Genomic DNA, 21,353 nt, shown 5'->3' on the forward strand with positions numbered 1-21,353 from the left:
AAGCCCTTGGAGGGCCTGAGTGGCTTCAGGCCCCACAGGCAGGCAGCTGAGCAGGTGCCCTGTGCCTTGTGCCACTAGGAAAGACACCAGTCCCTTCCCTCAGTGCTCAGCCCCAAGCAAGCCTAGAGGGTAAGGGAAGCACAGGGCCCCTGGGGCTGCACATTACTGAGGGGACAGCAGAAGTTCTTGCTTGAAATAGGAAGGACTGCTGAAGAATGTGCAGATTGGGGGCTGATTTTGAACTGCTGCAAAATAAACAGAGGGTCTGGGGCCCAATGGCACTGTGGGAGCCAGCACGAGAAAGAGGCAGCTCAGTGATCCCGAGAGCAAGGATCACTGTGATGGCTGAGGTCTTTCCATAGTAACTACCTCAGCCTCACTGTTCCATAGTCAGAGCTGTGGAGTCAGAGACCGTCCTGGGTGAGGACAAGAATGTGGCTCGTGCCTGAGTCCCAAGTCTCTAAGGGGTGGGGACAGAAGCTGCCTGACTAAATTGAGGAAGGTTTCCTGGAGGGTGTCAGGGTGGGGTGAGGTGAGATCCAGGAAGAGGTAGGTTTGAATTATAGCTACTTCCTAGCTGTCTGACCTTGGGCAAACATGTGTTCATTCTGCAAACATTTTTTCCCAGCATCTATTCCGTGCCAATCACGTGTAAAGCATTAGGACAACAAAGGCCGATTAGACATGGCTCCCGTCCTGTAGCTCATCCTGGCAAGCACACAGTCTATCCCTGTTATGGGACCTGGGACGAGGAATGAGGTAGGACAGAGGTGGCAGCCAACTAGCTCCTTCAGCTCTCTGTCCCCTGATCCAAATATACTGTCTCACTGTTTCTTGTAATCGAGAGGACAGAGAGAGCTGAGGTCAGCACCTGTTGCTGAGGAACAGTGGACAGATTTGGACAGAGGCTATGGGGGAGAGACTAGGGAGGCAGGGGTTATGGTGACAGACCAGAGGTGGGGGAGAACAGAGGCATGACAGGGAGCAGAGATTATGTGCATCCAACCACGGATGCTGGCAGCAGGCACAGGAGCCAGGATGGCTGACAGGTGTCAAGGGTGTCGAGTAAACCGGTTCTGGTGACCTTTGCATACAAGGTCACTGGATGTGGCTTGCTACCAGCTCCTATTTGGTAATGGCTGTGGTGAATCCTAACATTTGCAGCTCCCCAGTCTCCCAGGAGGTGAGTAGACCAGACTTCCTAGGCTTCTGGCGAATGATTCCCAGGGCCTGAGGGGTAGAAAGGAGGGGACAGCAGGAGCCATGAAGTCACCGAAGCTCATTGGGCCTCCAGTCTGATTAGCTTCCCTGACCCCACACCCAGTGTCAGAGGTTTAACACCAGGGATTAACAAAAGTTCAGAGCTGACAAGGGAAGAGCAGAAATTCTTTCTAGGGTCTGCCATGGCTTCCAGGTTTGAGGAAACATGTTGCATGTTTGTTCATTCAGTCCCTTGACAAGCAGTTCTTGAGAAGCTATATTATGCCAGACTGCTGAGTATACAACGGGAAGCAAACCAGAACTACTCTCCCAGATTCCTGACGTTCACAGAGGAGAAGCCAACATCCAGTGGGTCAGCATCAGCTGCTAAGAGTGAGAAAGATGGGATTCAACAGATGGGAAAAGGGGCTGAGCTGCTGTCCCTCAGGGAGGACAGCCTTTCTCATCTGGAATGTCCAGGAGCAGTTCTCAAACCGAGCAACAACTGAAAATGGGTCATAGCATCAATTTTGTCTTGCTATGAATTACTTGCTTTTTTGGTAAACTAGAGAATTCAAAACATCCCACTTAGGAAGGTTTTCTGAAATGTTAGTTTTATCTATTTGTGAAATAATATCCATAGGAATATTAAATGTCCTTCTTACTACAGGTTTGACAGCAGGGCCTGACTGTGAGAACATGATGATGTCACATGATCCATGAACACATGGTTCAGAGATGAAGAGAAAAAAAGGGAAAGTAAAAAGCCATGGAAGGTTAAATCAAACGTCCATACCTCTGCACCTGTCTGTCCTGTTCCCCGGCCCCTCTCCACAATGGGCAGCATAGAAGCTGCAGAATTCTTTGTCACCTCTGGATCACCTGTGTCCTTTCCTACCTCTACTGGGTCCTGAGTCAGAGCCACAGGTGGGAACCCTGCTGTCCTTGCTCCTCACCAGCCCTGAGGTCCGTGCCGCGGAGAAAAGCTACAGAGATGCAAAGTCATTCTGAGGACTTAGGATGCAGCTCAGATGTTCCCAAACCATCGAGGAGATAAAGAACTGTTCAGAATAAGTTTGATATATACCAAATATTGCTTGGAATATCCTTTTGTTTTTTGAGACAGTCTCACTATGTGTGGTGGTTTGAATAAGAATGGCTGGGGCTCGAAAGATGGCTCAGAGGTTAAGAGCACGGACTGCTTGTTCTTCCAGAGGTCCTGAGTTCAATTCCCAGCAAACATATGGTGGCTCACAACCACCTGTATTGGGATCCAATGCCCTCTTCTGGTGTGTCTGACAGCTACAGTGTACTCATATAAATAAAATAAATACATCTTTTATAAAAATGAATAAGAATGGCCCCCATAGGCTCATAAACTTGAATGCTTCCTCACCAGGAAGCTGAACTCTTTGATAGAATTAGAAGGATTAGGGGGTGTGGCCTTGTTAGAGGAGGTGAGACTCTTTGGATGGGAAATATGTCACTGAGGGTGAACTTTGTGGTTTAAAAGGCGCTATGCCAGACCCAGTCTTTCTTTCTCTGCAGCCTATAGATCAGGATGTAGCTCCAAAGCAATACATGCCACCATGCTCCTTGCCTTGGTGACAATGTAGACAAGCTCCCAATTAAAAGTTTTTCTTTTTGAGTTGTATTGGTAACAGTATCTTTCCACAGCTGTAGAACAATGACTAGGATACTATGTAGCCCTGGCTGGCCTGAAACTCCATATGTAGACCAGGCTGACCTTCAACTCACAGAGTTCCACTTTCCTCTGCTTTCCAAGTGCTGGGATTAAAAGTATTTTAAAGCCACCAGAGGCAGGAGAGAGAGTGCCAGGTCCCTTTCAAGCTACTAGCAAAGAACACACTAACAATCATATAAGGGTCTACTATCAGGGGTTTCTAGCTCTCTTTTTATTTGTTTGTTTGTAATTTTTTATTTATGTTATTTATTTATTTATTACCAGGATGTCACTATGTAACTCTGGCTGGTCTGGAACTCAATATGTAGACCAGGCTGGCCTCAAACTCACAGATACTGATCAATGTCTGCGTACTGAATACTAGAACTGAAGGCATTTGCTGCCAAACCCAGGCCATCTTTTTAAGGGATGAAATGAGATTCACTTTCACAGTTTAAAAAAAAAAAAAAAAAAGTCCCTTGAAGGGCTAGAGGATGACTCCCACAGTTAAGACACATACTACTCATGCAGAGGACCCAAGTTCAATTCCCAGTTCACATATAGGGCAGCTTACAATTCCTGTAACCCCAGCCGCTGGGAACCCAGTGCCACTCGCCTCAGAGGGCATCTGCATGCATGTACACATACCAGCATCCAACACATATTCTAACTAATAATAATGATAATAATAATCCTTCAAATTTTTAAATTTTATTGTATGTTTATGGGTAAAGATTTTCTTCCTCCATGTATCTCTATGTACCACATGCATACTTGCTGCCTACAGAGGCCAGAAGATGGCACTGATCCCCTGGAACTGGAGGTACATGGTATGAGTTACCTATGGGTGCTGAGAATCAAACCCAGGTCCTCTGGAAGAACAGCCTGTGCTCTTATCTGCTGAGCCATCTCTCCAGCCTCAGTATAATATATATGACAGGGTCTCTCTGTGTAGCCCCGGGTATCCTGGAATACTCTGTGTAGACCAGGCTGGCCTTCAACTCACAGAGCTCTCCCTGCCTCTGTGACCTGAGTGCTGAGATTAAAGGTGTAATTTATGCCTGGCAATAAATTTTTTAACGCCCCCTTTAGAGGGGTTGAGAGATGCTGAGAAGCACTGGCTACTCTTTCAGACGACCTGAGCTGGACTCTTAGCACCCACATGGTGGCTCACAGCCATTGATAAACTTCAGCTCATGAGACCCATGTGGTACACATATGTACATGCAGGCCAGACACCTAGCTACATGAGATTAAAATACAAAGGCTCCTTGAAGCCTGCCCACTGGGGTTCCTATTTCACCTTCTCCCTTACTAGCTGTGTGACCTCAGGAAAGTTACCCAACCTCTCTCTGCCTCATTTTCCTGTCTTTAAAAATGGAGATGACTTTTGACTCATAGACTGTCTGTGAGGATGAGAGATAGTGTCTTAGGGTTTCAATTGCTGTGAAGAGATACCAAGACCACAGCAACTCTTGTAAAGGAAGACATTTAATTGGGCTTGCTTACAGGTTCAGAGGTTCAGTCCATTATTGTCGTGGCAGGAATCATGGTGGCATGCAGGCAGACATGATGCTAGAAAGGTAGCTGAGAGCTAAGATAGTAACACTGGCCCTGACTTGTGCACTTGAAACCTCACAGCCCATCCCCAGTGACTCGCTTCCTTCAACTAGGCTCCACCTACTCTAACAAGGCCACGCCTCCTAACTGTGCCACTCCCTATGAGCCTATGGGGAACCATTTTCATTCAAACCACCACAGTTAGCTAAGACTTTTAAGAGTCCCCAGACAGTGTATGACAGAGTGAGAGCTAAATACATTTACTACAGTAACTGCTGTATTCCATCAATCCTGTGGTGTGCCTTATTTTCTCGTTTTAACGTTCCTTACAACTGTGGCGTGAGACGGCAGGCAGCTGGGAGTAGCTATCATTCTTTGCCCGCGCAAGCGCAAACTTGGCCTGGTAAGTCTCCAAGAGCCTTCTCTCTGCTACGTAGGTTAATTATCACTTGAGATGCCTTCATATTGAGTGAACAACAGAGGTTCGTAATCCCAGCACTCAAAGGCTGAGGCAGGAGGATCATAAATTTGAGGTCAGCCCGAGCGCCATAGTGAGACTCTTTCTCAAATGATAAAATGAATCTTAAACATGTTACTTGACAGACTGCTTTCTGATTAGATCTGAGCTCATTCCACAGGAGGGGATTCATGCCCCGTACTGTAAACCTGTACAGAAGCCCATGGCTGCCGAAGTCATAGGCTCTGGTGGGGGTTACAGAGACTTACTACTACAACTGTTTTGCTAAGTGGACATGGTGTATTAAACTTCCTTCTAAATACTTCTGTTTATAGCTCTAGATCCTTGATCAAGGGCATTTCTTTATGCAGTGGGCAGTGGATAATACAGAGACTCATTATTTATCAAAGTGTGGAAAAAAGTAACTGTGGCATGCTTTGCCCTAAGTGCATCGTCTGATCCATGTCATTCCCTCCAAGGCTCAGGCAACACCCAGAGGATGGGAAGGGATTCTGTGAAACACCATCTCCTGGGCCGCTGCACCCGTGAACTCACAGCAGGGGAGACCACCTGTACAAGATAGGGCCCACTAACATTCCATCATGAATGAGGGTGGAGCTCCTGAGGCCCCACCCTGAGGAGCCATGGGCAGTTAATGGTTGCTGGGAGAGAGGAAGTCATGTTCCTCAGGCGTGTAGCTATTGCTTAGCTGCCCGTGTTCAAGTGAATGATCTGATGGCTATGTTCATGAACCTTAAATGTAATGGGTCAAAAAACTCACAAAACCAGTAGGTGAGCTTGAGAAGGAAGCGCTGGGCAGGTGAGGGAGGGGAGAAATCAGGACCAATGAGTTGTGAAGGAATAAACACATAAATTTACACAGCTCAGATTAGCAGAGTTACTAAGCACTCGGGAAGATGCAGAAATGGAGGAACAGGAGCCCAGTCTTACTGATCCAAGAATGAGCACAATTCCCTGTCTTCTTGCCAAACAATAACCAAATGTTCGTGGCTACAGCCTGAAGAGCCCACCAGGAGATGAAGCTGTGTTGTGTTGTGGGGTTTATTACTGAGGAAAGAACAAAGTCATCACTGCTCACACAATCAGTCAACCCCTGCAAAGGTGTTTGCAACAAGGTGTCTGAGGGCTAGAAGGAGTTCTGAAAGAAACAGCAGCTGTCAGTCTCGAAGAGACCATATCTCAGGCCAGCAAAAGGGCTCAGACAGTAAAGGTACTTACTGCCCAGCCTGAAGACAGATTTGATTCCCATGACCCACATGGTTATAGAAGAGAACTGAGTACTACCACTGGTTGTCCTTACAATGTCCATGTACATGCCATCGTAGATGTGCAACTCCCAACACACTAAATAAGCATGGTCTAAATTCTTTTAAAGAAAATGGTATGACTCATCATGGCTCCTGTGGCATAGAATGGTGAAGAAGCTACTGTGAAGGGGTAGAAGTGGGGGGCTTAGGCAGGAGGATCGGACTCTGAAACCAACCAACCTTGGATACTGTCAAAAGCAAGAAGCAGGAGGTGGTGGGGAGGGAACAAAGGAAGAAAAGAGAGGGTCTCCTCCCAGCCATTGGGCTTGAGTGGGAAGAAATCTTGCTACCCATTTGCTATGCATGGTGATTCTGGCTTGAAGACTGGATTTCTGAGAAAAGAGAGATTCTTTCAGTAGCTGAAAATGATGCCAGCAGGCGAGGAAGCATTTTTAGTTCTCTGGATTTAAGAAATTCTAACTGTTGTGCTACATGAAACTCAACCATCAGAAATCCTTCCCAAGCACACTTCAGGGCTATGAGGTACATTCCCGCTCATTCAAGACAGCACGCTGCCCAACGTCTGTTGAGCAGTGAATCGCAGATGCACAGCTGGCTCCCTAAACCTCCTATGGTTCAGTGGGTGGTTGGACAGACAGACCATGGCCTGAATGTCTCCCATTCACAACCCTTTTCACCTGAGAAAGTTTTCTGCAGCCCCAGGAATGTAGGAGTATGAAATAGTCACACATCTCAAACACTAATAGGAAACCATAAAGAACTTTACTTTAAAAAAAATTTTTAATAGACATGTGATTTTACCATCTAGTAAAAACAAAAGCAAATTCACATACTGAAATGGGTCTGTCCCATTACTTTACAAACAGACTTAAGATTTTGGCTAAATACTTGATACTGCAAGATGTGCATCTTCAATGTTTTCTATATTTAGACAATATTTACATTGTATAGTGCTCAATGTGAAACACTGGCTCATATAAATATGTAGTTCAAAACAAGTAGCTTTAGAATCAGTTCGTAAATTGTTGGAAATTCTATCATGATCACAAGACAAAATTCATTGAGCAATTTTTTTATGAAAGTCAACAACTTCAATAGCAACTTTTCTTGTTTTTAATTAATTGATTATTTGTGCATGTGTGGTTTCTGGAACAGAGTCTGACATAGCCTGGGCTAACTTTGAACTTGTTCATTAGTCCAGGCTGGTCTTGAACTCCTGATTCTTTTACTTCAGCATTCCAAATGCTGGGATTGCAGATATGAGCCATACTTTCAGGCTGTGATCAGGGTGCTGGGGATTTGAGCGTGTATGGTAAGGACTTAACCACTGAGCTACCTCCTCAGCCTCCAAATAGCAAGTTTTTTAAAAAATCAGACATTCTAACAGATATAATCTACAGGTATTCAAACACAATACATGCTGAGAAATAACAGTGGGAAAATATTAAGGTCTGTGTTCAGAATTAAATCAACACATTTCTATAAGTTCAGAAAGCTGACTATGTACAGTAAAAAACACTGCAACTCACAACACAATGACAGATCTCACTAAGGAGCTTCAAGCAGGGTTTGCTGGCCTACAAAATGCATAAGCTGTGTCCAGGACCCGTGCCAAGCAGTGAAGTCTCACAATGGAGCATAGCTGACCCCACTAAAAAACGCTTGGAATCCATCAGATGTTTGATTTTTGATTGCGTTTTTGGTTGTTGCACATTCAGAAACCTTTTACTGTGGCCAAGTTTGTCGTGATCCCTCATTCAGTTCTGTGACCCACAATTTGGGAAGCTGGAAGGGTAAGGAAAACAAAATCAAAACCAAGTGGTACCTTCAGGGAGTGAGTGAGTGAACCCAGAGCCACAGCAGGCAGCTGGGCCTTCAGTAGGAATGTCACTTCTTCCCTGGCATGAAGGAAAACTGAGGGCACAGCCAGGGCACAGGCCCTGCGGTTATGGCTGGCCTCCCCCTCCACCCTGGCTTGGGACCAGACCAGAATATTCTTACTGCTCCTGGAAGTCACAGTCTCTGCAGGCATCATGTTCTAGTCTGTGAAATGGAACCCACAGCTATCATGGTCTGCCTGATCCCATCCTTGCTTTTTGTTTTTTTGTTTTGTTTTGCTTTGTTGTTGTTTTCCAGCAACCCAGGGTTTACCATGTGCTAGGCAAGTGTTCTTCCCAGCACACCTCCGGCCCCATGGAAATGTGGATGTGTGGCAAAACCACACAAACTGGTGTGAGATTTCCAGGGCTGTACAGTGGCAGTGACACCTATTATGGGTCTACCATGACACCAAGTTGGTTAGAGGCAGTGCTATCTAGAGTCAGAACCAGTGAATGCTGTTCTCATGATCACAGGCAGTATATAAACCCAGAAAGGATGTGTGGCTTATCAAAGGTCACACAGGAGCTCAATAGTCAACGGTGAGTTTGGAACCACTGTCACAGTTCAGCTCCTGGGCGTTTTCCAGGCACCCCTGAGATAGGCAGGGACTGGACACATAGAGGTGGTAGACACTACATACAAGATAGAATGTATCATCAAAACAAAACATGATACATTCCCTAGGTATGGTAGACAGTACATACAAGATAGTATGTATCATCAAGGTGCAAACATGATACATTCCCTAGGTAAGGTCCTCCACCTTTTATGTGTGCCAAGTCTAGGTATGCTATAGTTGAAGGAGGAAACGGAGTCATGAGGACCCTTCTCAAGGCAAGGCTCTTCCACCCTCCCTCTGAGTCTTTCTGGAGAACCTGGATTGCAGGGGGCAGGGGGGACATATCCTGAGCAGGGAGAACTATCTGAGCCCAAATCCTCAGAGGCTCCTCCGCCTTGCCTCTGTTGGGGTCATGTATTGTTTCTTCCTCCTCATTTTTCCCCCAACAGCAGGAGTTGCAAGTCATGTGTGGGGATCAAGTGTGCACGTGCCCGTGTTGTGTACGTGGGTGTTTGTTGTGCATCTTACTATATTCTAGAAACAAATGTAAGGGAGGGACATCACTGTCTGGGCGAGGAGACCAGGCTCAGAGCGTGCCTGGGTAGTGCAGGGTGTCAGGACTACTCATCTAGGTTCTAGTCTGAGCTCAGCCACCAGTCTTCTGGGGTACCTTGGATAATGGGCCCTCCCTTGGCTTCAGCCGCCCCTTAGCGTAAATGTCTCCACCACACGCTCCCTGTGTTTCTCCCACATTTCTGTTCCTTGGACTGTGGCTGGCCAGGAGGACTAGAAGCCTGTCATCTGGATGTACCAAAGAAGGAAGAGATATAGGGTAGGTCCCTCTTCTGAGCCTCAACAGTCACAGGAGCTGTGACAGCAGGTGGCCTTGCAGAACACTGACCAAGCTAAGTGGCACTAAGACTAGAGAGTCACTAGCAAGTGTCATGGCCTCCTTGAACCTGGAGGGGTAGCTGCCCCCTTGCCACCCCAGAAAACGTCTTCCTCCTGTGGTGAGTGTGGCTCTGAGCGAGAAGATGGTATCTAGAGTCTGTTGTAGCCTCGAAGATTCTGAGTTTTGGTGGGGTAGACCTGTTTGCCTCAAAATACAAACAGCACTGAACAATGGCTGAAAACCTGAGTTCTTTCTTCCTTGAGGACCAGGAGCCATATTCATGCAAATCTCCATCCTATGAGATAGTTTGTTATCTCATTTACACAGACAGAGCAGAAGTGTCACATCCCAAAGACAGGCGTGTGTGCTGCAGATCAGAAGCTCTCATGTTCCTCAGTTGTCCCTGGGTGACTCCATCACACCAGGCTAGGGTCTCAGGCCCACTGAAGCCATCTTTGGCTCCAGGCAATGGGAGTTACTCTCAGGCTGGGGTTCCTGGGTGAAGGTGAAACATAACGACTTATGGGTGATTAACTGCAAGAAAGCAAGCCCAAGACCTTTTGCCTTGGAAATTTGTCCCAGGCCAACCAGTTGTTTTCCATCCTCTTCCAGAAGAAAAGACCATCTAGTCAGCGGAAAGGTAGCTCCCACATTTCCTCACAGTTTGGGCTGAGGCATTGCCCCTTCTTTGGCCAACCTTTTAGTCAAAGAGAAGGCCACTGGACATAGTCTCCTCGGCAGGAATTGGTGCTGGTGGTCACTGTGGGGGCTGGGGAAGCCCTGGGGCTGCTCCCTGGAGTAACTGAGGAAAAAAACGAGGAAAACAGAGGACGTCAATCCTTATCTGGAGTTCATTAACGAGGAGAACGTTAGTCAGCTGTGAAAGGTAAGATGGGGATGATAGGCCTTTGGGTCGGCAGGAGCAGGGGTGGGGGCAAGGCCACCATGGGAGAGCACAGTGCTGGCAGGAACGCCTCCTCCACCCCACGTGCCCAGGTCTATGATAGGAAGGCCCTATAAGTGCCCACAGCCTAGCCTCCCCAGAGGCCCAGAGGAAGAGAGAGGAGAAAGAGAGAGGGAGGGAGGAAGAGCCACCCCCGTGGCCCAGACCACTGGCCAGCGCTCAGAAGACTGAGCAGCATGTGGGAACTCCGATCCATAGCCTTCTCCCGAGCGGTGCTGGCCGAGTTCCTGGCCACGCTCCTTTTTGTCTTCTTCGGCCTTGGCTCAGCCCTCCAGTGGGCCAGCTCCCCACCCTCTGTGCTCCAGATCGCCGTGGCTTTTGGTCTGGGCATCGGCACCCTGGTTCAGGCTCTGGGCCATGTCAGCGGGGCCCACATCAACCCTGCTGTGACAGTGGCATGCCTGGTGGGCTGCCATGTCTCCTTCCTTCGAGCTGCCTTCTATGTGGCGGCCCAGCTGCTGGGGGCTGTGGCTGGGGCGGCAATCCTTCATGAGATCACTCCAGTAGAAATCCGCGGGGACCTGGCTGTCAATGCTGTGAGTAGCCTGAGTTTTGTCTCTTCTAGAAGGGGCAGACACTGAAAACCCTTGTGAAGGGTAAGATGGGTGGGACAGGCTCTGGGTGAGGGAACAGAGAGCTGAAGGCCAGGAACACAGCTACCCAAGGAGAGCTGAAAGAAGAGCAACAGAAGAGAGCAGAATCATGGTGGCTACCTGTAGGGTCTTCTACCCTGTTAGACTCCACAGGAAGACTAGGCTAGACAGGACACAGCAAGCTAGCACAGACAGGCCTTTGGGGCCTCAGGGACTCCAGAGTACAGTTGCAAGGATCTAGAGAGGAAGGAGTGAGACAACCTAACAGCACTGAGCATGCAAGGACTGGACAGTGCCCCTCACAAGGCCAACACTGACAGCTCTGGGGGGGGGGGGAGGGCAGTGCAGGCTCCAGACAGGAATTGTCACTAAAACCCCAAACCTCGATTCAACCACAAACCCCATAATCTCTCCCTCAACCAACTATCCGGAGTGCCATCTGGGCTTTGTCACACAAACCTAGAAACAGACTTGGAAAGGGAGGCAGAAGACCAGATGTGCTCATGTGTTAGTATCAGAAGAAGTACCAGAACCTAGCAGAAGCCGGCAGGAAGAGACTCCTGGAATCTGCCTTCCTGTTATATCGCTGAACAGCACCTGGGCACTTTGAGAGTTGAAGGTGAAGCTGTGGTCCCTCTGCTTTCGCATCTGTGCAGACCTAGGAATCTGGGGATCCCTTCAGCACAACTCACACTCTGTACCCCAAACCAGGAAAGCGCCTCTCGGGCCTCCTCTTCCTTCATTTCTCCACTGACTCAATCCCTTAGCCCTGCACACACACACACACACACACAACACACAACACACATACACACACAACACACATACACACACAACACACATACACACACGGCTCTCCTCATGAGAGGGACAGAGGCCCTCCCATGAGGGAGCACCCTTTCAAACAACAGAAAAACAGGAAGAGGCTGGACACCTAGAGCCTAGGGGACAAGGGCAAGCTGAGGGATGGAGTGTATCTGTGTCTATTAGAAATTAAATGAGCTTCTTTTACAACAGGGAGATACACAGCTAGTCAAAGAATCCCCTGAAAACATATCGTAGGCTTTCTCTAGCAGCAAGGCATTGGGAACACTAAAGCCTGAAGAACGGCCACCCCATGCAGCCTACCCAACCCTCAGCACCAAAGGCTGTTTTTCTGCATTGACCCACCTTAAATGGTAGAGGGAACCCTGCCTGTCTGGAATAAGGCATCATAGGGCCTATTTGTCCTGAGGCTAGTGAGAGACCAATCAGTGTTCTCTGAGGATGCCACCAAGAGTCAGCTTGGAACCCAGGAAGCTGCCACTGATGGAGATCGTCCCTGTGCTGGGCCACATATTATCTTATCCTTGGTAGAGCACTGTAAGTTTAGTTCTGAGGTCTCCTCCTCCCTACGGTTTTAACCCAGCATTCAGGGGACCCAAATCATGGAAGCAATAAACAGTATCATCCAGGGACAGCCCGGGCTTGTGTGACACCAGACTCACACCTACACCATCACTCTCTGCACAGCATTACCAGCAAGAGTGGGACTAGAGGCTCGTCCTTGTTACCCTTGATCTTCTAGAATTGGTTTTATTGTCCGGATTTGTACAGAATGAGACACTGAAACCAAAGCAGATAGTCTCCCGACGAGTCAGAGGCCACCAACGTGGAAGTCTCAAGTTCTAGTTCCTATCTCTAAGAGACTGTAGCATAGTAGAGGCTGAGGCTAGACCCCAGAAAGATCTTGAAGCACCAGGCTAGGAGCACAGGACGTAGAGAAGTGTGGGAGTTGAAAGTTGTCACCGATCCGCCCTGTGCAGTGCTCAGCTCCAGAGGGCAGGGTGTGGGGTGCAGGATGACAAAACCCCGAGAGAAATGCAGCGCTGGGTGCACCCAGGTTATGAAAATGGCCTCTGAGCTCAGCCCCAAGTTCTCTTCTTTCCCAGGGTAGGGGCTGCAGGGACGGTGGGTGCCCTATGTGAGTATGGAAGCTCTGCTGTCAGCATCCTCAACCTCCACAGGATGTGCAGGGAGCAGCCGTGGGGACAGAAGCAAGGCCTGAATGCAAGGGTGGAGGGGAGGCAGAGAGAGGTGAGAGGAACAGATTGTGAGTTCCTTGACCTCAGGACCACAGGAAGACTAACCTTCCCCCTCCCCAGCATCCTGTTGCCTCAGTATGACCTAGATCTGACCTAGTAGTACTAGAGACCGTACTAAGCCGCTCCAGTACTAGGTCCGAAGCTTCCCTGCTGCAATAGGCCCTCTTCCCAAAATCTGAAACACAGTATCTCTTTCCTCTCACAAACCTCAGCCTGCTTACTATCTGGTTCTAGCATTTTCCTCCCAGCCTTGGGCTGTCCCTGGTCCATCCTTTCCCTTGGGACCAGGATTCAGAAGGGGCAGTGGTTACAATTAAGGGTGTGTGTGTGTGTGGGGGGGTATTCTGGCTCTCAGCCTCCTTGACTTCTCCTTGGAGCCAGAATCAGGTGAGCAGCAAGAGGGGACAGTGTGATCAGATCAGCCTCCCTGGACTCATCCCTCCGTGTCTGTCTCCAGCTCCACAACAACGCAACAGCTGGCCAGGCGGTGACTGTGGAACTCTTCCTCACCATGCAGCTGGTACTGTGCATCTTTGCCTCCACCGATGAGCGCCGCGGTGACAACCTGGGTAGCCCTGCCCTCTCCATTGGTTCTCTGTTACCCTGGGCCACCTCCTTGGGGTAAGTCACAACGACAGGTTCCAGCTGCCCAAAGAAACAGCCACACATCATTGTAGAGATCGATACAACTCCCTAGAGAGACTATCTCACAGAACACCCAAGGAGGACACATAACTGAAGCTGTGACCCATAAAAGACAGATATCCTTCCAGTCTCAAGTGAATATAAGCCCAGGAATTAACCACCCACAGTCTCCATATCCTTTTTTTTTTTTTTTTTTTTGAGTCTGGGTCTTACTATGTAGTCTCAGCTGTCCTGAAACTTCCATAACACAGTGCCTGTCATTCAGAACCCAGTAAATGATATGTGAGTTCAGGGTGTCCTTGAACTCACAGAGATCTTGCCTCCCAAGTGCTGGGATGAAAGGTATGGATAGCTAAGTCCCAACTTTCACGGGTTCTCTTTAAGCTGAGGCCAAGCTTCCCCAGACACTGGAAAGGAGGGTGAGGCCTTGCTGCCCTGTCCTCACCCCCTTCTCTCTCCTACCTGCCTCCCACTACAGATCTATTTCACCGGCTGCTCCATGAATCCAGCCCGTTCCCTGGCTCCAGCAGTTGTCACTGGCAAGTTTGATGATCACTGGGTAATGGCCAAATCCCTGCCTTCCCCATTCCGAGAAACCATCCCAGAGAGACACTAGGGCCCATATCACACGTGGGGCCTCGGGACTTTCAATCCCTCTCCATTTGTCCTGAGGTCTTGGGAAACCTTTGTTCCACTCAACAGAGCTGTGCAAGAGATTCCATCTTCCCCCGTCCCTTGCTATAAATGAAAATAACAGTCAGTATTTTATTGGCTTTCTTGGGAGAAATTAAGCAAGCTTATTTCCATAAACACAGTGCCTGGCATTCAGAACCCAGTAAATGATATTCATACTTAACAGTTAGCAGGGTTTGGTGTGTGCCGGGCGTTTTTTCTCAGAGCTTTGCAAACCTTAGCCTGTTAAATTGCCTCATCTCCTGAAGTGAGCATTCTTGTGGGGAAAGGATACAGGCTCAGAGGCAGTGACTGTCTAAGTTCACACAAGTGCCAGAATCAGGACACACTGAGTTTGCACACTCGCCCCACACACTGACAAGTCGACCTTGGCGGCTCATGACGACCGTTATTGATACGTCTTGACTATATCAGAGGCACAGGAGGGCCAGTTCCTACACTAACTGGGACAGCAGCGTGTCCAGGAGGTGCTGGGTGAGCGGGTGCCAGAGCCTTCTTCTCCCTCCTATCCAGGTCTTCTGGATCGGACCCCTGGTGGGCGCCATCATCGGCTCCCTCCTCTACAACTACCTGCTGTTCCCCTCGGCAAAGAGCCTGCAGGAGCGCCTGGCAGTGCTCAAGGGCCTGGAACCCGACACCGACTGGGAGGAACGCGAAGTGCGGCGGCGGCAGTCGGTGGAGCTCCACTCTCCGCAGAGCCTGCCGCGCGGCAGCAAGGCCTGAGCGACCCCGCAGCGCACCGCAGCGCACCGCAGCGCAGCGGGCTGACGGCTCGCCCCCTCCCTCCCCCTGGCCCGCCGTCGGTTCCCAGTGCATAATAGCTGCTCCAGCGCCTGCGAGCGCCGTGAGCCTCAAGAAAGGGCTCGCCCGGGAGCCTGGCAGTACCTCGGCCCCGAAGCCTTGGCCCCTGCTACCCTCGAGCTCACCCCTCGCAGGGAACCAGACCTCTTGGGGACCGAGGCAGTGGGGAGGGAACGCAGGCGGGCGGGAGACCGGAGAGCTCTGGAGAGCCCGCTCTGGTGCCTGGGAAGAAGTGCATAGAGACCACCTTGGGGTAGGGGGGGTCTGTGGTTAGTGCATCTGATTTTATTAGGGTGTAGAAGTGCTCGTCCATCTCCACATGTTTCTTTCCTCATGTGCAGAGACTGCATGTTCCTGAGCGTGACCCCGAGTGCCTGTGGTGATATAGGGCATGGGACTTTCATTTTCCCTTTGGCCTTCTCCTGTACCTGCAATAAATCTACGTCCTCTGCTACAGATGAGTGCTCCCTTGCAGCCAGCCCCAGAAAAGGGGGGTGGGGGTGGGAAGCTGGCTTCCAACCTCTTCTTCGACCCTCTGGGAAGATTCCACAAGATTCCACCAGTCCTCAGCCCAAAGACTTGCCAGGGCTCATTGCTGGAAGGAACGTGTCAACTAGAGAACAAGGTCCCCTAGACATGACCTCTAGAGAAGGGAGGGCTGGGTATCCAAGGACTTTCTGCCCCGAGGGAGGGCTCTTCAAGGGAGAGAGGAGAGCCAGGCATATGGGTGTGCATGACTCTAATTCCCCAGGGAGCCCACACGCACCTAAGATTAGCCTTCCACTTGTGGCAAAGAAAACAAAGCCCTCTGTGGGGCCCAGCTTTTGTCCCGGGAGAGGGGGAGATTTGCAACTAGGACACTGCTTGAAAGGAGACACTCAGTTTCGCAAGTGAGGCCTGGAGCCGGCACACAGCGCATGCCTATGGCTGGCAGGGCAAGGTGCTCAGGCATGCAACCACAGGCACTGGGCAACACCCCTCCATCACTTATTGTCCTTCCTGGCCAGGAATCTCTGTTCCCTCTTTCCTTCCTCCCTGCACTGTGCTCCACCCTCTTCCAGTTCCCACCACCTGACAGTTACCGTGTGTGGACTCTGCAAACTGCAGAGGAAGGAAGGGACTTGACCAGGCAGAGGCAGGTCAGAATCTAGAACCCAGGCTTCTAAATGTCCAGGTCAGGGCAACGTTTCTCCAATGAGATTAAGCTGGATTAAGTGACGCAATGCGTGTAAAGATGCCGTGTTTGCTGTGATTCATAACACCCTTATCACAAAAGTGTTAGGATCGTTTCATTGTTGCTGCCTTCTTGGCTAGGTGAAGGCAGAAGAGGCTGGACCTCTAACCTCCTCTGCTTCTTGTAGTCAGTGGCTAAAGCAAAAGGAGTCTGGGGTCCAGGGTCCCAGACAGGAGATGGGTTTACTCTTGTCCCCATCCCCCCATCCTGGTCTCTGAGCTTCTCCTTATTGCCTGTGTCCTAGTGACCTTTCCCTTCCTTCCTTCTTCACCCATTCTTCCTCTCTCCAACCGCTGCCTAGCTAATCTAAGTCACAATCTTGAGCCCCTTCTCCATGCCCTCTGTCACCCCCACACTCTCAAAGCTTCTAACTTCATCTGTCCCCATCATGAGTCTCATTCTCCGACACCCATTCGCGTGAGCATGTGTGTATAGGAGAGATCTCTATAACTGACCTTTCTATCTCCTTGACCAAACTTCTCATTGGAGGGAAGCAGAGGTGTGCTGGTTGTAAATGCTGTGGAAAAGGACCTTCCCGAACTCCAGCAACTGGTGACAGTGCCTTGACCTCATGGCTGCCAGAAGAGTGGTATCGGTGACCTCTGGGGCTGCCTCTCAGTCATTGCCCTGAAAGTTCAAAGGCACTTCTCCCCCAACACGCCCCTCTTGAAGGTCAAGAATGTATCTGAACCACTTTCTGAGTCACAGCCTTCCGAAGACTGGGCTCAGGAGTCACAGCAAGATTCTGAATAATGGAGGGATAGGAGGTAGGGGCTTCTCTGTGCCCCAGCAACAGTGCTGATGCCTCTGATGTGGTAACTTTTATCTAATGAAAACCTTCGGTCAGGATAATAGCACCCCCCAACACCATGTAAGCTTTTGCTATTTCCAGATAACTCCCTTAGCATCCCAACGTTGTGAGACAGACAGAGCAAATGCTTCTTTTCCCATTTGATTCTGAAACTGAGGCCCTAAAGTCTGGCCCAAAGACACACAGCTAATACACAGCAGAGCCAAGACTTGAACCCAGGACATCTCATGCAAAATCGTGTATCTTTTCATGGAGGCAAAACCATAGGCTCTTCCTGCCATCCCCTGGAAGAAACTGGAGCACTCAGCAGGGCTGGTCCAGCCCAGTCCAGACCCCAATCATGTAGTGGACAAAGAGCCTTGAAGAGGGTGGTGACTGGGTCAGCAGGAAATGACAAGGACTCATGGATGGCTCCTGCCCTTGAAGAGCACCCAGCCAAGAAGGTGGAGGTCAGGCACACCCAAACTAGACAGACACAGGACAGCACAAAGGCAGGTGGACAGGCCTCCAGGTCCCCAAGTTGGGGGATACAGGACTTTGGGCTGACAGGAGAAAGTGGCTGAACCTGTCCCAGTAGCATTCTTTCCCACTTTTTGCCCAAGGATGTCATACCTCCAAAAGTTTCTTCAGCATCTGTATCATTAAGCTGGGATCCTGTGTGTATATCATGCCTCTCAGGCAGAGTGTAAGCTCTCCAGGGGCAAGACATTCTCTTGGTCTTGTCTAACTCAGTGTTCTGCATACAGTAAATACTTAATAAGTGCTCGGTTGTCCATACGTCAGGGTTCTGTATACAGTAAATACTCACTCAGCTGTCAATGAATGTTTTTCTCCCACAAGTTAGAAGTACAATCCAGGTGCCAGAGACAGTCTCAGGTCACCAACATTTCCACCCCGGGCCTCTCCTCCTCCAGGGAATACAGAGGTCCCTAATGAGGAGAAATAGGATGAAGACCTTTCTCAGAAAGGTGCTAACCCCTTTGCCATAAGTGGGAAGCCATCCTTCTCAGCCCAAAAGTTCCCAGGGGGCTTCCTTTGAGCAGGAAGGTCAGGACCTTGAGCGCACAGGGCAAGGACAAGTATTATTATCGCCGTCATCATCACCATCATCATCACATTTATCCTATGTGTTGTGAACATTTTCCTGCATATATGTCTGTGCACCATGCACGTGTTTGGTGCCCACAGAAGCCAGACGAGGACATCCCTCAGACACAGTTATAGATTATTGTGAACTCCCATGTGGGCACTGGGAATCAAACCCAGGTCTTCTAGAAGAGCAACCAGTGCTTTTAACCACAGAGTCATTTCTCCAGCTTCCAGTTCCAAAGTATAGCTCCCATGACAGCAGAGGAAGGGACGGAATCACAGCCCCATTGTTATCCAAAAGTGCCTGAGTTCCCTTAATCTTTAGTTCAAATTGGATCCTTGGCTTTGACACAGAAAGGAACTCTAGGAGAAGCCAGTATGAAACAGAATTGGAGTTCACCAAAAGACAGTTTTAATGAAAGAAAAATAAGAACCACCTGAGCAGATGGGTATGGGCTTCTCAATAAAGAGTCCCGGTGACATGTCTAAGTATTAGCCATATATAGCATTTTAGGGCTTCTCAGAGGGTTGCTAAGAAACTGTTTTTTCTTCAATGAATAAGATTTCAAGGTGGCTCTGGAGGTGGCTCTGGAGAGATAGGCTTACAATCTGATAAAATAAAACCAGAAACCACTGGGGCTGTGCAGGGAGGAGGGAGGGGTGGTTAGAATGCATTGTTTTACTGTAAAGAGTGTTTCTGGTGAGATTCCTAGAAAATTACAGGTTTATAAGTGGGCAGGAAGAAGCCTGAAGCAAATGTTAATTGCCTTGGAGTTACTGACTCTGAGCTAGGAGTCCCCCTTCTATAGCAGGTTCTAAAGTGGCTTCAGAGGAGCTTTAGATGGAGTTACAATGAGATAAGGAACCGGCAACAGATACCAGACTTTACAAGTTGGTTAGGATAGCTTTTCATGGTAAATGCGGTCTTTCCGGAGAGACCTAGAAAACTGACCATTTATACTGGGAAAGGAGAAGATCTAAGCAAATGTTGCCAGTTGTGTTGGAATTTACTATTTTCAGCTGCTAAGAGCTTCACCCACACTCTAGGGCCAGGGGTTCCTTTCTCTTCCCATATTCCCGAAATGTTGCCAGTAATTTGACCACACCTTATCTCCAGTAAGAGATCTAGTGACTCTGATGGTCAAGTATATGAAAAGTCTCAGACACAGCCTTGGAAACAGAATCAGCTTGACAGATGGGGCCTCTTTAGTTATACCAAAATGATTCCTAGTGACCAAGTCTGTGTGGCAAGTTGTAGTCTCCATCCCAGCCTAAGCCAGTGACTTCTGACTTCTGGTCTCCTCACAAAGTTGCTTGGAATTAAATCACTTTTGAAGTAGAGACAATTGAAACCTATATTTTAATCTATAAAATAGCAAGAACTAGCCGGGCAGAGGTGGTTCACACCTTTAGTCCCAGCACTTGGGAGGCAGAGGCAGGCGGATTTCTGAGTTCGAGGCCATCCTGGTCTACAGAGTGAGTTCCAGGACAGCCAGAAATACACAGAGAAACCCTGTCTCAAAAAACCAAACCAAACCAAAAACAAACAAACAAAAAAAGCAAGAACTAGTTCTTTTGTTTTTGAGACAGGGTCTTACAGTGTAGCCTGTGGCTGACCTAGAACTCACTAGGTAGACCAATTTGTCCTTGAACTCAGAGATCTGCCTGTCTCTGCCTCCCAAAGGTTGGAAAGGATGGCTCCCACGCCTGGCCAAAACTAGCTTTTCTTTTTTTCCCCCAAGCACTGGGCATTGAACTTAGGGCCCCTAGTTTGCTAGGCAAGGACTCTACTACTGAGCTATATTCCCAGCAAGAACAAGTTCTTGGCCTTTGCAGTCCTTTGTTATCTGGGAAAGATTAGGCTCAAATTCCCAGGCAGCAACCTCCTTTCATAGCCAGTCTTCTGAGAGCCCACTCTAAGAGGACAGATTGTCAGACCTATAGATTCAGGAAGACTGTGCCTGGGCAGAGAAGATGCATTCAGAAGGAGGGTGCCAGGGGAAGGAAATTAAGTGCAGCCACAAGAAAGATGTCTGGCCAGAAGGTCTCTGATCCTGGATGTGCTGCCCTGCTCTGCTGGGGGCATAGCCCTGCGGCTCCGGAGAAAGGAACAGTCTCCTGACCAGAGCCGTTGGGGAGGAGTCGCTCAACAGGAAATGCCAGGCACAATGGGAACAATAGTGGGGTTTCTTTGGACCCTGTTTTCTTTGGCCTCTTAGCTGCCACCTGGCTCAAAGTTCCTCCTCCTGGTTCTTGCCTTTCTGTAGGCTCCACCCTCAGCCCCTGCTGGACACGTGTATCTCTTTTCTTCCTCTGCTGCACCCTAGAGCTCAATAACCCTAGGAAGCTTTTAAAACTGACCAAGGCCTAGGGTGACTTTCCTGGTCCTTGCTCTATGGCTGGTATCATGCAAGTGCACAAGCGTGAAAGGGGGGGGGGGGGGAGGCAGAGGGAGTGCAGCTCCTTTCCTGGGATCCTGAGGGTGGGTCCTTGCCCTGCCCCCAAACCCTGGAAAGCCCTCCAATCTCCTTCCACACATACCAAACCGGCGGAGGGGAGGATGGAGCGCTAGAAGAGGCAACGGAGAGGGTCTGGAAGCCCAAAGAGGAGGGAAAGAGACAAGAGGGAGCTGGAAAACAAGAAAAACATGTTGCTCAGTCCAGGAGAGGAAGGACTTGACGTGTGTGTGCGTGTGCGTGTGCGTGTGTGTGTGTGTATGTGAGGGTGGGGGCCAGAAAGACAAACTGTATGAGTGTCCGACGCAGGAGCGTGAGATAGATGGGCAGAAACAAAGACCCACAGATTAAAAGAGGCCAAGGGAAGGTGGGCTAGATAGCGCTAGAATCGACAGATTGAAAAAAATAAAAATAAAAAAAAAAGTAAAAGGAAGAAACCGCAGAAACCAAGAATCAGAGAG

The 21,353-nt window shown here is 49.2% G+C and overlaps 1 protein-coding gene across 1 annotated transcript; it reads left to right on the plus strand.

Annotated features, from left to right (window-relative positions):
- The first annotated feature begins 10,545 nt into the window (after positions 1-10,545).
- Positions 10,546-15,756, plus strand: LOC117701471 (aquaporin-2-like). The gene is given in 5 exon segments (XM_034493146.3): positions 10,546-11,022; positions 13,621-13,753; positions 13,756-13,784; positions 14,287-14,367; positions 15,015-15,756. Coding segments are annotated over 5 exon segments (813 nt in total). The 5' UTR covers positions 10,546-10,662; the 3' UTR covers positions 15,225-15,756.
- The last annotated feature ends 5,597 nt before the right edge of the window (positions 15,757-21,353 follow it).

The sequence above is a fragment of the Arvicanthis niloticus genome, unplaced genomic scaffold, assembly GCF_011762505.2.
Source record: "Arvicanthis niloticus isolate mArvNil1 unplaced genomic scaffold, mArvNil1.pat.X pat_scaffold_1128_arrow_ctg1, whole genome shotgun sequence".
Taxonomy (NCBI): Eukaryota; Metazoa; Chordata; class Mammalia; order Rodentia; family Muridae; genus Arvicanthis; species Arvicanthis niloticus.